Source organism: Plectropomus leopardus, chromosome 6 (assembly GCF_008729295.1).
Source record: "Plectropomus leopardus isolate mb chromosome 6, YSFRI_Pleo_2.0, whole genome shotgun sequence".
NCBI classification, from domain to species: domain Eukaryota; kingdom Metazoa; phylum Chordata; class Actinopteri; order Perciformes; family Serranidae; genus Plectropomus; species Plectropomus leopardus.
Window position 1 is genome coordinate 29,571,474 of NC_056468.1, and position 14,782 is coordinate 29,586,255.

General features: G+C 36.4%; 1 protein-coding gene across 1 annotated transcript; it reads left to right on the forward strand.

The window, feature by feature from the left end:
- Positions 1-279: 279 nt before the first annotated feature.
- ptgs1 (prostaglandin-endoperoxide synthase 1) lies at positions 280-14,253 on the forward strand. The gene is given in 10 exon segments (XM_042488709.1): positions 280-473; positions 578-658; positions 3,386-3,502; positions 4,462-4,602; positions 6,566-6,963; positions 7,621-7,704; positions 8,927-9,173; positions 9,770-10,056; positions 11,696-11,843; positions 13,134-14,253. Coding segments are annotated over 10 exon segments (1,860 nt in total). The 5' UTR covers positions 280-466; the 3' UTR covers positions 13,484-14,253.
- The last annotated feature ends 529 nt before the right edge of the window (positions 14,254-14,782 follow it).

Genomic DNA, 14,782 nt, shown 5'->3' on the forward strand with positions numbered 1-14,782 from the left:
AGATAGAGAACTTTAAAAATCTACCTGAAGCATCCCTCCATGTCTCCTTTCACTGTTATGATAAAAATGACACATTAAAATCAATAATGTTCAACAACTGCAGACAAAACTTTTTTTTACAAATTAGATGGGCTCAAAAACAATCATGAGAACAATTTGCCGCCAGTTCTGGTTAAAAATGATCAAGTGAAAATGCTTATTTGTTTGTTGCAGCAGGCTTTCTTTCAAATTTTTTGCAGACGAAACTAAACTAAGGAAGTAGAGGAAACTGTGTTACCGCCCCTTCTCTATAGTTGACGTTATAAAGCTGGGTAAACCGTACAAGCAGAGTGTTGTCATGGAGAAAGTAACCAAACTATGTGTATTAAGTTACTTTCTACACACTGAATAACACGCTGAACTAACATTTTTTAGACAAATTTAAGTTAATTTTTAGCCCTCACAGAAAGATCCGCAAATTACAATCATGAAAGGTAAGTTCTCAAATTATTGAATTAAACACCTGATGTTCAAATGTGAGGTTTTGACCAACTTAATATTCAACTGCTTTTTTTTGTTGTTTTTGTTGTTTTTATAGATTTTAGCAGCTTGTCCATCTTTGTGCTTATCAACCTGCTGCTGCTGGAGCGCTCATCGTGTGCTGGTGACTCAAGTGTTGGTTAGCAGTTTTTCTTTTCCCATCTCAACATTTCTGTTAGTTTGAGAAGTCTGAGGTTGTAGTAACTATAATAGGTGGGTATCTTATGATAATGCATAGTTTTTTCTTTCTTTATTATAAAGCTTAACCTTTTAATACCTGAGAAAATGTAAAAAAAAATCAACAAAAATCAAACAACAAAAAAAAGTAAGAAGTTACTAGTCATGACTTACAAGAAAATTACCTGTAATTAAGCAAAAAATAAATAAATAAATAAATATACAGATAAAATAGTCAAAAATTGCTATGTTAATTTAAAAAAAAAAAAAGTAAAAATATCAAAAAATTGTGTTCATAATTGTACGAATAGAGTTTTCTGGACTTTTTATTCTATTGTATTTTTATTATTATTAACATCTACTAATTTCTCAATTTTATATGAAGTAATTTTCTGTTCATTTCCTTGTCAGTTTCCAAATTTCTTGCAATTTCTGAGACATCTCTTTCCAAGTTGCTCGTTGCCTTTTTAGTCATGTGTATAAAAGAAATAAAACCAAATTGCTCAGAAGGTTTTAATACCTTTTTTTTATGTTACCTTCGTTAAATGTGATGTATCATGTTAAAGGTCTGCTTGCATGCGATTGTTTCTTCCCCCAGAGCTGAAGGGTCCATATTGCACAGAGCACAGCCATCTTCAAAGTGAATGTTTAAGCTATTCTTTCAATTTCTCTTTTTAAAGAAGAAAAAAATGTTAGGAGGAGCTACATTATTGAACAGAAATGCAAAGTTAATATCAGCAACTTTCCGCAGATGTTCTGGGTCAGGGCCCCCTGAGCCTTTAGGCTCCTGGGCTCAGTAGGCCTGTTTAAACCCATAATGGTCACACAAGTGAATGTTACATACAGCTCCGTTAAGTTTACAGGCTTAGTAGGGTCACAATTTCTGACGCCATGTCTGTGTGTCTGTTGACCTCTGATTGACTTTTTTTGTGTGTCACCCAGTCTTTAATGAAGGTGTCAGATGGGTGAGTGCAGGGCAGCAGGAAAGAGACCAAAATGCAAAAACCAAACTGACCACAACAGTTCAATAATCTATTGAAGAAGTGAAGACATATTTGCTCACAGGCAGGTTGGCAGGTGCAGGTTAAACTTTCAGTTTTAAGGAAAATCAAGGCACGTAGCAATGCTGAGTAAGTTTACATGCACAAAATAGTCCAGCTTTTGCCCTTATTCCTCTCATAATCTTTAGGGACAGGTGTGTTTCTCCATCTGACCAGAAATGCGGTATTTTCTTTTGCATGCATCTCTGCACCACAGCTTTGCAAAATTTTGGTGAGTTGGTTTGTGTACAACGTATCATTGACAACGGACAAAGGCGACTGTAAACAAACAACTCAATTTGAGAGTCATATTCCAAATTGGTTGTATACATGGCCAAATAATGCTCCTAAAACCGGAATAATAGTGGCATATCCCACGTCCTAATCGGAAAATACTAAATTCTTATAACGGCTTGATTATGAATATGTAAATAGAATATGCTGTTTATGTGACCCAGATCAAATTCAGAATATTGTCATATTAGCAATAATAGGGGAATATTGGTGCGCATGTAACTGTAGCCAGGGAATGGACCTTTTTCACAGCAGACATTTTGACTTGTCATAGTAGGAAAAACACAGATGAAACTGACAACATCAACGATGGCTCGGTTCCAGTGAGTGTCCAAGTAAGCCAGCGTGCACAGTACCAGGGCCTTTCCTAAGTGGAATGCAGCCGTCATCAATGTTATTGAATACACCTGTGCTTTTTTTTTTTTTTTTTTTTTTTTACAAAGAAATCTCAAAGCATCTGCTGTGAAAAAGTTCTGCAAATGAAGATATGCTGGTTTTGTGCAGCAGAGCTGAGGAAGGAAAGTGGAAACAGGTGAGCAGGTGGAAATGAGAGACTGGTGAAAGAGTCTGAGGGCATCTGGTGGATGGATGGAGAACAGCAGCGCAGCGGCCTGCAGGAGTGGGGGGAAAAAACAAAACGAGACAGACCTGAGAGAAAATGAGAGAAATAACATGTATACTGAAGCTTTTTTATATTTCCTAAATCTTGTCAGATGAGTTGCTTTTCCTTCAGGTATAATAATGGCTGTTGGACTTAAACCTGCTCAACATCATCACATCAACAGCTCATGCGCTTATACACTTTCTCCTTTTAGGAACCTAAATCGATTTGATAGTCGTGTACGGTGTCTGTCTTCTCATTCACAGCTAAATGAGGAAGAAAACGCTGCAGTGTCACTTATCTCACTCAACAGGAAGGACAGGAAGTCATATTACAACGGCGGAGAGTGTTAAAGATATGGGGAGGGGGTTGTGGTGGGTTTTTCCCCAGAAGCAATGAGCCCTAATTTTGTTTCTGTGTTAAAGCTAAATGCAAAACCCTTTTTACTTTTATATCTACAGGGTAGTTTCTGTGCTTTTGCATTGAGGCCACTGCTGGTTACATTTTTGGGGTAGTGGTCATGTTTTTAGAAGTGTATGATCTAATGGGACATGTATGTTTGAAGACATACAAACACACAATTATACGTATATAAATTCAAAACTTTCAGGTTTTCCATGTTTGTCTTTGGTTTCAGTTTTATTCTGATTCATTTTACCATCTGAACTATCAGCCATTTAGTGCAGCAGGTGCTACAGTCCATTGATTATTCATTTATAGAAAGTAAGATGATATTATTTTTTCTTGTTTGCAGTGAATCCCTGTTGTTACTACCCTTGTCAGAACTCAGGAGTGTGTGTGAGATTCGGTGCAGATCGCTATGAATGTGACTGTACTCGTACTGGCTTCTACGGAGACAACTGCACTGTTCGTGAGTACAAAAAATTAAGCATTTCGACATAAATCTGCATGTCGGCATGTGGGTATGGGCTCATTTAAAATACACAGTGACGGGCTGGTCAACTCTAAACCCACACACTAACATCAACCTTGTGCACTTTAATGGTCCTGTTTTTTTGGCATCATTACACAGTAAGTGCACAGTGATGAAAACATCATCAGAAGAGCTCAAACTCTCAAGTTTTAATTCCTGGAGTTCATTTTCATCTTAATGTAACAGAATCCAGAGATGTTTTAAAGAAAGAAACCAAAGTAAGCACTCTCTGGCACTTACATAAAAGTTTTGCATTAAGAGACTGTCCTCCCAAGAAAAAAAAGCAGCAAAATAAATAAAAACATGGTTACCAACAGAAAACACAGAAGGAGATAAAATAAAAAGGAAGTGAGGTAAAAGGAACTCAAAACTCAAAAGAGAAGTTTGAAATAGTTAGTTTGGTAAGGAGGTAAATTAAAAGCTTTAGCATCTTAAGGGATCTATCTCAAATTCTTTAATGTGAATTTAAAGGAATTCAACACTTTGAGATTCATACGGAGAGTGCAGAATACATTAATGCCCTTTTGGCAATTTTCGTACTTGGAACAAAATGCATAACGAAGAACTGAGAACAGTGTCTGACTCTTTTCTGTGTGGTAAAGTCAAATAGGTAGCAAGTCCAAGAATTTCCTCATATGTACAAGTCAAAAAGAAAAGAAAGAAAAACTTATTTAAGAGAATATAATATTGAATATTTGATATAACAATATTTAATTTTTTTTATCAGGTACTGTACATATGGCTTAAAAATAAGGAAGTCATCAATCAAAATACTCAGATATTTAAAACAATTAACAAGCTCTAATTCACTCCAATAAATTATTTATTCACTTTTGTCACAACCCTCACAGGTCATGCTTTTTTAAAGAATAATAATTGCTGATCTCTGTTTGTAGCGGAGCTCTGGACCAGACTTCGTCTCATGGTGAAGCCGAGCCCCACGATGGTTCACTTCATCCTCACACACTTCCAGTGGTTTTGGGACGTCGTCAACAGCTCTTTCCTGCGAGACACGTTCATGAGATTAGTGCTGACAGGTAGGTGAAAAGCTTAAACTGAAGGCTGTTTTTAAATTACTAATCCTAAATTCAGCAAATATGCCACTTAAATCACACTGAAATTTTGAAATACATAAGACATTGACAAGCGTCCAAAATTCCCACTTGCTATGACTGTAGCACAACTGATGTGCTGAGTGAAAGCTGTATAGCGGGCCGAAACCAGAGCGAATTTAAAATGTATTGCTGTATTACTTAATGTGAGATGCACTGCTGATATCATAAAAAAGGAAGTGAGATATCCACACAAAGGATGCAGCTATCTATCTAAAAAAAAAAAAAGTTTTAGAGTGCACTAGAGGTTTATAGAGATCAAAAGTTTATTTGAACCCATAAAAAAGGAACTAAGTTACTTTGCTTAATATTTTCAGAGTTGCATCTCTTAACTTTGGGCTGTTCGATCACTCAAGGACAGAGATTAAGGTCAAACGTGGTGTGATTATATGCATTTTTGATTATCAACAAATCCCATGAAAAGTAAAGACATATTAGTCCATCTCTCTGTGGTTAACCCTAAAGCCCGTTTGGGCCTTCTTTTAATTTAATTTATTTGTAAAAACAGGACACAAATATATAGTTTTATTTGCAAAAAATTACATTGTTTCTTTAATTAGCTGGGCTCTGTTGTTTTTATCAGACATTATTAACAGGAGTAAATACTGTATTTTCCATGTGCAATTGTTGTATACATTTTTTACTGTTGAGTTTTGCAAATTGTTTTTTTTTTCTTGTTTACACTTTTCTTTTTGCTCTATTGTTTGTTTTTTTCTTGCTCTCATTTCCTATTTCTATTTCTGATGTTGCATCTTGTTTTTTAATATTTATATAGTTCTTTTTGCTGTAGTTCTTTTTTATGTTATTTAATATCATCTTATTTGTTTCAGCTGCGGATTGATTTGGTTTGGTAGCGAGTATTCACAGCTGCAGGATGGTGTTTGTAGACTTAGTAGAAAAAAACAGTAGTTTCCAGGTTCATGTTAATACAAAGATGTGGCTAATGGATATCTTTTAATTAGGGCTGTCCAATGATTACTTTTTAAAATCATGATTAGTTGCATAATTTCTATAATTGATTTTGTATCATTGCATTTTTATTGGCATGTTTATACGTCTGTTATTTTACATTTCAAAACAGTAATGAAATCCACATTAACAAGGTGAAGCAATTCTTACCATTGTCTTGATTAGGAATCAAATAACAACAAAAATATTACACGGGACAAGCATAAAGTGACCAAGTATGTAAAGGGAGACTCGTGGGTACCCAAAAACCCATTTTCATTCAGATATTTTGGGGTCAGAGGTCAAGGGACCCCTGTGAAATGGCTATGCCGTTTTTCCATCACCAAACTTTAGCTTAACTTTATTCCGCCCCCTAACTGAGATGACATGGTCGGTACCGTGTTTGTTTGTTTGTTTATTTCGAACAACAACAAAAAGAAAGACGGAAAAGAAGAAATCATGTCACGCCAGCTTTGTCAGGTCTTCTAGTTTCAGATGACATCAGTATCATCACTGTAGCTTCAAAACTCAGCCTGCTGCAGTCGCTTAAAGACAGAAATGTCAGCCGTTTATTAACGAAATTTAGAAAAAAAAACCCACTACATTTACGAACCTTAATGATATTGCAATTACCGCGTTAATGCTGACAGTCCTAGTTTTGATAGTTTTTAAATAACAATGAAGGAACAGAAAAAAAAGCTTTATCAGTATTTGTAGATAATACATGATTAGTCTTTTCATGGCCTGTTGACAAATAATGTAAATAATGTAATATATCACCCGCCTAAGGCTATACACAGGGATCAGTCGAGTGTCCAGACATGATGGTTTAGTGTCCATAATGTAATAATTATTTGTTTCAATTAACCAGAAAACAGTGAAAATATTTTAAAAAAAAAGAAAGTCATTGTAAACTATGTATTGTCGACATCTCGTGAAGTCAGAAGCGACCTTATTCCAAGCCCTCCGACCTACAATACCAAATACGGATACCTCAGCTGGGAGTCCTACTACAACATCTCCTACTACACTCGTCTCCTCCCTCCTGTCCCTGAGGACTGTCCTCTGCCGATGGGGACTAAAGGTGAGACCAGCACAACTGTCCACAGACGACCGCGCTCCTGAGCAAATCTTTAAATGTTTCTTTTTCTCTGCAGTAAACCGCTTCTTCCTGATCCCAAAGTGTTGGCTGAGAGGTTTTTTAGGAGAAAGAAATTCAGGCCGGACCCTCAGGGAACCAATCTGATGTTTGCCTTCATGGCTCAACACTTCACCCACCAGTTCTTCAAGACAAACCAAGAAGTTCAGTGGGGCTTCACCAAGGCTTTAGGACACGGGGTGAGACACTGACCCTTCATCCATCAGCTACGCACAGAATTTAATTAATATTGAATAATAAAACCAAAGAGTTAATCCTTTTAAACCTGACCAGATTGGTTTGATGTTGTTGTTTGGAGTTAGCAAGAGATTAGCAAAAACAAATGACAAGTATATTACGTGAAAAAAAAATAAAAAATAAATAAATAACTATATAAACAGACCCCAAGAAGGAAAAAATAAGATTTAGAAAAAAACCCAGAACAAAACAAGAAAATGACCTGAAGAAAGTGCAGACAATTAAAAAATATGTGTTTATATATCTTATTCTGTAACAATTTTAAATATTTAATTGCTATAATTAAAAATATAGTTATGGATTTTTTTCTCTATTTTTCTGATAAATTTCTAATAACCCAACACCATTTTAAAGAATTTTAAGGTCATTTTCTTGTCACCTTTTACTAGTTTCTTATAAAATGTGGAACATTTCTTGCCAAATTGGTCATTGCCTTTTTCCCCCATGTTTTTTTTTCTTTCATAAAGAAATCAAACCAATTTGCTTAGGTTTCATAGGGTTAATCATTATGTACATTTCTGTCACAAACTGTTGGTTGTGAATATGATTTTTTTAAAAATGTATTTATAAATGTATGTATTTTTCTCTTACTCGCTCAGGTAGATGCAGGTAATATTTACGGAGAAAACCTTGCGCGACAGCTTCAACTCCGGCTTCATAAAGATGGAAAACTGAAATATCAGGTAATTATTGGCAGCCGTTTGAACATTTAATCACTAGACTGGATTCAGTCCCTCCTCGTCAAAAAGAACGCAAGGTGTCGTCATACAACAGTCTGTATGATATCCTACAAATGCACAGCCCACGAATATTATTAAAAGACATAAAGTTGCTAAATGAACACAAAGCTATGGATGTTAGGTTAAGGAAAAGAAACAAAATGAGAATGTACCTTAAAATGACTCAAAGGTCATACTGTACTGAACAGTAGCGTCCTGGGGAAAGTCCGGAGAGATCTGTCCACCGCTCCACGCTGCCTCCTAACTAAACAGCACGTAGCTGCTTTTGTTTGCTCCCGTTGGTGCATTGGTCACTTGATCGCAGCCTTTTAAAATGAACGGGCACAGATCACTGGCTCATCACTGTGTGTGATATGTACACATTTTTCCACAATTACGTATTTTTCGTCAACAAAACTGCATGTTGAAATAGTCACAGTTAGTTTTTAATGATGCCTGTGCCGACTCGGTTTTGTCTTAATCTTAGAAAAAAGGTTCTTGACAAACATTAAATGGATTTGCTCTTGTGTAGCACTTTCCTAATTGTTTGACCACTCAAAGTGCTTTCACACCACAAGTTACATTCACCCCTTCACACACACATCCACACACTGGTGTCTGACACCATCACACAAGGTGTAACCTGCAACACAGCTTTTATTTAATTATTCAGACACACTCACACACAAATATCCATTGGGAGCAGTTTTGGGTTCAGTATCTTGCTGTGCAGACTGGAGGAAACTGAACCGCCGGCACTGCGATCAGTGGATGACCCGCTCTTCATACGTAGTCACAGTTTTTGTGTAAGAAATTAACACCCAAACCTGTGTCAAGCTTTTTGGTTACTTCTGAGAATGTAATGGTGTGTTTTCCTGGTAGCAGTGATAGAGATGAAGTGATAAAGTGGCTAGATAGAGACGGTCCTATCACTCACTTAAACAGCGCTTAACTGTCGCTTTGACATCCTTGTGATCAGGCTTTGAGGAGGAACTTCCTCAAACTATTATCCAAAACCCACTCTGCTTGAGGACGTCGTCTCATAGACTGCAATGACCTGTGCACAACAAAGCTGACTTTGGCAAAAACTGATAGAGAAATTGGATAAACAAAAGTTAAAACAGCTCAGAATCAAATCCTCAAAATACTTTTTCATGTGTGGATTACTGTCTTTGTTTGTTTTCAGTTGATAAATGGTGAGATGTACCCTCCGTCAGTATCTGAGGTCCCTGTTCACATGGTGTATCCTGAGAGAGTCCCTCCAGAGAGGCGTCTGGTCACGGGTCAGGAGTTGTTTGGCCTCCTGCCGGGCCTCACCATGTACGCCACCATATGGCTGAGAGAGCACAACAGAGTCTGTGACGTCCTGAAGGCAGAACATCCCACCTGGGACGATGAGCAGCTCTTCCAGACCACCAGACTCATCATCATTGGTGAGCAGCTCAGGAGAAAGTTTACAGTTTATCTAAAACAGTTCAGTTCAGTTCAGTTCAGAGCTCAAAAAGAAATTAGATCTGCAGTTGGTGGTTCAAAACAATATAAAAATACAATAAACAGGCACATAGAGCATCATAGCAGCACACAACGAAACCTGATTAAAAGCAGTCCCGCTCAGCAGTAAAAGTAAAAGTATCAATCTCTTTTGGCAGTGATTGGAGTATATTCAGTATAGTACTGCTTAATCACAAAAATAATTATGATATTACACCACCTACCCACCAAATTAATGATCTAGCAACTTAATTGTTTTTTTCAGAAGAGCCACTGAAATATATACATAACATTTGTGCATCTGTTTTATATTGTGCTTTACTGGGACATTTAATCATTCATCATTTTTTAGCATTTTTGCTTAAAAAATGATTTACGTAATTTGTTTATCATGAACATACATTAGCTGCCCTGAAATTGTTGCAGCTCTAATTGTTTAAACATATTAAGATTTCAAATTCACGCTTCTTTAAATGTTTATTGATAAAGTTTTTCTCAGTGCGTAATATTAAGAGATTTTTTAAATTTTGTCCTCTAGGAGAGATCATCAACATAATAATCGAGGAGTACGTGCAGCACCTCAGTGGTTACCACCTGAGCCTGAAGTTCGATCCCAGCCTGCTCTTTAATGCACGTTTCCAGTACAGCAACCGCATCGCTCTGGAGTTCGGCCACCTCTACCACTGGCACCCACTGATGCCCGACAGCTTCCTCATCGACGGAGATGAAATCCAGTACTCCCAGTTCATGCACAACACCTCCCTCCTTATGCACTATGGGGTGGAGAAACTGGTGGATGCCTTCTCCCGACAGCCTGCAGGACAGGTGGATAAGTACCGTCTGCTAACTGAGTTATGCAGGTTTAGTGTTTAAAGTGGGGCTACAGTTCGTCTGTGAAGCTGCTTTTTTAGATGCGAAGTTTACAGTCGTCAGTTACTGCACTTAGGTACACTTTTTAGATACTTTTACTTTACTGGAGTCCTTTAAATGTCACTTTATAGTTCTGTCTCACTACATTTTAAAAGCAAAAAATGTACTTTTTACCCAATCAATTTATGTCCCAGCTACAGTTACGTGGTACTTTTCAAATTAAAACTGAATATACAAAACATGTGCTCTTCTTATAAAATGTTAAATATTTAACCAGGTGTTTCCAACATGTTTGCATACAGAGAGGCAGTTGCGGCCCGTCATCTCATGTTCAGATCTTTGAGTTGATTGAGCGATCTCCCTCTGAACTTTTCAGATGGTTGTATTTAAATAACTGTTTGACCACAAAGATTTGAAGTTAACAAAAAAAAGGTTAGAGAAAAGTAAATTAAAAAATATATACAATACACTCCTTCTTGCCTGTTCCATTAATAAATGCATGACCCCCCCAAATTTTTACTTTTGACCCTTTGGAGGGTCACAGCTCCTATGTTTAAAACCACTTGACTAAATTCTCCAACTGTAAAGTAAAGTCTTTAAAACTAGTTACAACAATGATGCATCAGTATTAACAATTTAATTTAACACAGTAATTCATAATAACATGTCAGTCATGGGCCATTTGTCTGCAGATCAAACACTTTCAATAGTTAAAGTAGTCTTTGCAGATGATGCTTTATAATTTTTAATGTAGTATTTTAAATTATACTGGAGTATACAGTATATAAACTGTTGACTTAAGTAAAGCATCTGAATGCTTCTTCCACCACTACAAGTTTATGACTTGTGTGTGATTAAGAAAATTGCAAAATTAACATTTAACACTTAAAGGTGGATAAATCAGTGATGATAGTGTTACTTTTTCACACTCATCAGCCATTTGCCATAGTAGACACATAGATATATGAAGATATATCGATAGATATATGACAGGAAGTGCTGTTAAGGAAGTTGTTTTACTCTTGTCTGAAGTGGTTGCATCATAAAGATTTTATCTCTAATAGTTAAAACATTGTTTTTAAATGTGGTTTATCTTATTTTAAGTGAAAATAAATATTAAAAGTACATCAGAACAAGTTCCACTTGCATGCAAAATGATGACATTTCAGAGTTGCTTAACTTGTCCCAAAGATTATAGACATAAACAGAGAGATTGAGCGAAAGCGCTTCACTCGTGAGAAACACTTGCATGACTCCTCTGCTTAGGAAAATATAAAAAATCAAACAACAGTAGCAACTGTGTCATGCAGACCGGAGCGATGATAGAACAACATGCATTTATAACCACTAAACCACTTTCCTAATTAATACACATGAAAGCAGACTTCATGTCTTCAGACTTCCCCTCACAACCACTTCCTAAAATCAAGATAACCTTGTTTATGAGCTTATCCACGGCATCTTGTGCCTGCAAAGCATTATCTCTGTTTGCTGAGAATTAAGATGCACACTGTTGATCACCGAGTGTTTGTCGATATTAATGTTAATGGTTCATTAAAGTAACATGTGAATAACTCTTCTGTCAATGTTTCAGATCGGTGGAGGTCAAAACTCTCATGAAATTGTGCTCAGAGTGGCAGAAATGGTCATCAGAGAGTCTCGAGCAACTCGTGTGCAGCCCTTTAATGAATACAGGAAGAAGTTTAACCTGAAGCCATACAACTCTTTTTATGAGTTTACAGGTAAGCAGAAATAATGTTGTAACTAAAACTTTCTTGCAGGCTCACATGTTTTTACTTTCACATTTTAAAAGGATATTATAGCATTTGCAATTGTGATTTCAAGTTTATTTAAGATGGATTAACATCACATCTGGTATTTTAAGGCTCCTGCATTAGCAATTTGTTTGACAACATGCACACATTTTTCTTTCTGTCTTCAAAAGAAAAATAAAAGTATGATTGCAGAACATTGGGAGCCTGAAAACAGAGCTGTGCAGAGGTGCATAAGTCTATTTCTTTATCTACTTGAATTACAAAAAGCTCAAGTGGTATTTTGGGATTCTTTGCCCGGTGGAGCCAAAATTAAACTTTTAAACTACCACAGCGTCACTGCGCAGCTTTCTTCTGATTTCTTGAGAACTTCTGCAGAAGTTCAAAAAGGAAAGTTGCTTCTAATTTTTCTCATATTTCGTAATCCCTCCTTCCATTTTTTGTCAGGTCACAGTGTCTGCAAGACAAGGTGGCATAGATGTACTTTTACTCAGCCACTTCATTCAAACTTCAGGGGGAAACTGGTGATAGAGCGGTTTGTAGTTTAATGTTGTAACTGTTACATATTTCAAATACTCAGTCTGTGGTCTGACATAATGAAAGTAATAGTATGGTAAAAAGGGAACACTGTTTTATTACTTTAATGAGTGCCCAAATATTAAAGCTTTTGCAAAGAGGTTTTGGGTATCCTGTCACACGCCACAGGTGTAGAGTTAATTGTATGCCCCAAACTTTGTATTTTTTGTTACTTCGTAAATAAAGCAAGCAGATAAGAAAAGGACTATTTAAGCAAAACACACCACAGCCAAATCCTGTAAATCTCCCACCAGACTGAACTTATAAACCTGGTCTGTCACACTCCGTTTGCCATGAAAAACTTACATTTATAATTAAGGGTAAATATTCCATATTTAATGAAATTTATATAAGGGGAGAAGGCTAAAGAAGTCTTCTTGTCTTAATGCCTGAATGAAAACATTATTATGGTAATTTCCATTTGCTCTTTCTCTTTTTTTTAATCTTTTGGATCATCAATAATTGTACAGGTAGCATTTTCATTCCCTGATTATTGATTTTAGACCTTAAAAAACACTCAATGTGATGCCCTTCTTAGCTGTTTTATTAAGATGAAACCTTGCAATGAATGTTCTGTCTTGTACCTTACTTTCTTTTTTTTGCTGTAGTACATGCAGTATAAAAGAAATAGTTGTTTAAAAGCATACTGTGGTAAATAGCAGCTAGTTTCTCTTTTTCAAACAGATGACGTAGAAATGGCCAGAGGTTTAGAGGAGCTCTATGGTGACATTGATGCTCTGGAGTTCTACCCCGGCGTCATGCTGGAGAAAACGCGGCCTAACCGCCTGTTTGGTGAGAGCATGGTGGAGATGGGCGCTCCGTTCTCCCTGAAAGGCCTAATGGGGAACCCCATCTGCTCCCCCGAGTACTGGAAGCCCAGCACCTTCGGAGGAGAGTCGGGTTTCAATATCATCAAAACGTCCACTTTGAAGAAACTGGTGTGCCTCAACACCAAGTGGTGTCCATACGTGGACTTCCATGTTCCCCGAAATGAGGAGGAGGCGAAACCAAGGAAACCATCTACCGAACTTTAATGAATATTCACCAGGTGATCTGTGATTTCATTAATCGGTTTTAATACTGACTCCCATGTCAGTGTGTGGTAAAGATTTGCCGTAATCCCATTAAGACCAGATTTTAGGAGCAGAGTCATTTTAATGATCTTCTCTTTTCTCATAATTCTGAATATTTAATCAAGCTCACAGTGAAGGACGTACTTGAAATTAAAGCAGGACTACCTCCCTCAAATACACTTTACAAATTCCATAATTTACAGAGCAAGAAAATTCATCTGGAGCTCACAAGTATATTTTAGTTTGCTAATGATATCAGTTAGTATGAATAGCTTGATCTGCTTTTTGTTGTGTTATGGATGGATGGATGGATGGATAGATAGACAGATAGAGAGATAGAGAGATGGATAGATTTTCCAAACATGTAAAACAAACAAAAAAAGCTAAAAAATAAAACACAATGGCAATAACAAACATGGATGATAATCTATTCTCAATGAATAGCTTCATATAACATAATAATAACATATAAACATACACTTAAATATTTACACACACAGACTCACATAACTACCAACACACACACACACACACAAACATATATGAAATACCTTACATTTCTATAGAAATTACTTGTTGAAAGAAGATAGTGAATCAGAGAGTGGACTGCATCCCGCACTGGCTTCCCACCTGCTAACTCTTGGTTGTGTTGGTTGAAATGGCTGAAACCTGTGTGTTGCTTTTTTCATAATAAAAATTCTTATTAAAATATAACAATGGAAGCCTTTAAATGCACTTGAGCATTTGATTTGACTTTGTGTCACACCATATATTAATGTTTATGTAATAACAGCACAAAATAGTATTACAAAATACACAATAATTACTGTTTGAACCGTCCGACACCTTTAGTGATATCACTTTTTTTGTGCTGCATTCAGACGTCTTTCACAAGCGTTTAAACCATGAAACCAGAGGGAATTGGTGCGATTTCTGTCAAAAACACCGGCAAAATAGGCAATGAGCAACTTCATAAGAAATATTCCACAAACTGCAAAACATCAGTAGATTTTGAAAATGATTTTATAAAAGCTGGGGATATATGTGCAGGGAAAAAAAGAAGAAGCTGGGGAAAAACTCATGATGATCATAAATATATACACATATGTTGCAAAATTAATGTCATTTAAGGACCTTTTCCAGGTAATTTCCATGTTTCTTTTTAACTTTCTTCCTTTCTTTCTTGAGCTAATTGTCAGTTAATTTCTTGTGCTTTTCACTATTTATTTATTTATTTTGGGTCTTTCTTTTTTCATTGTC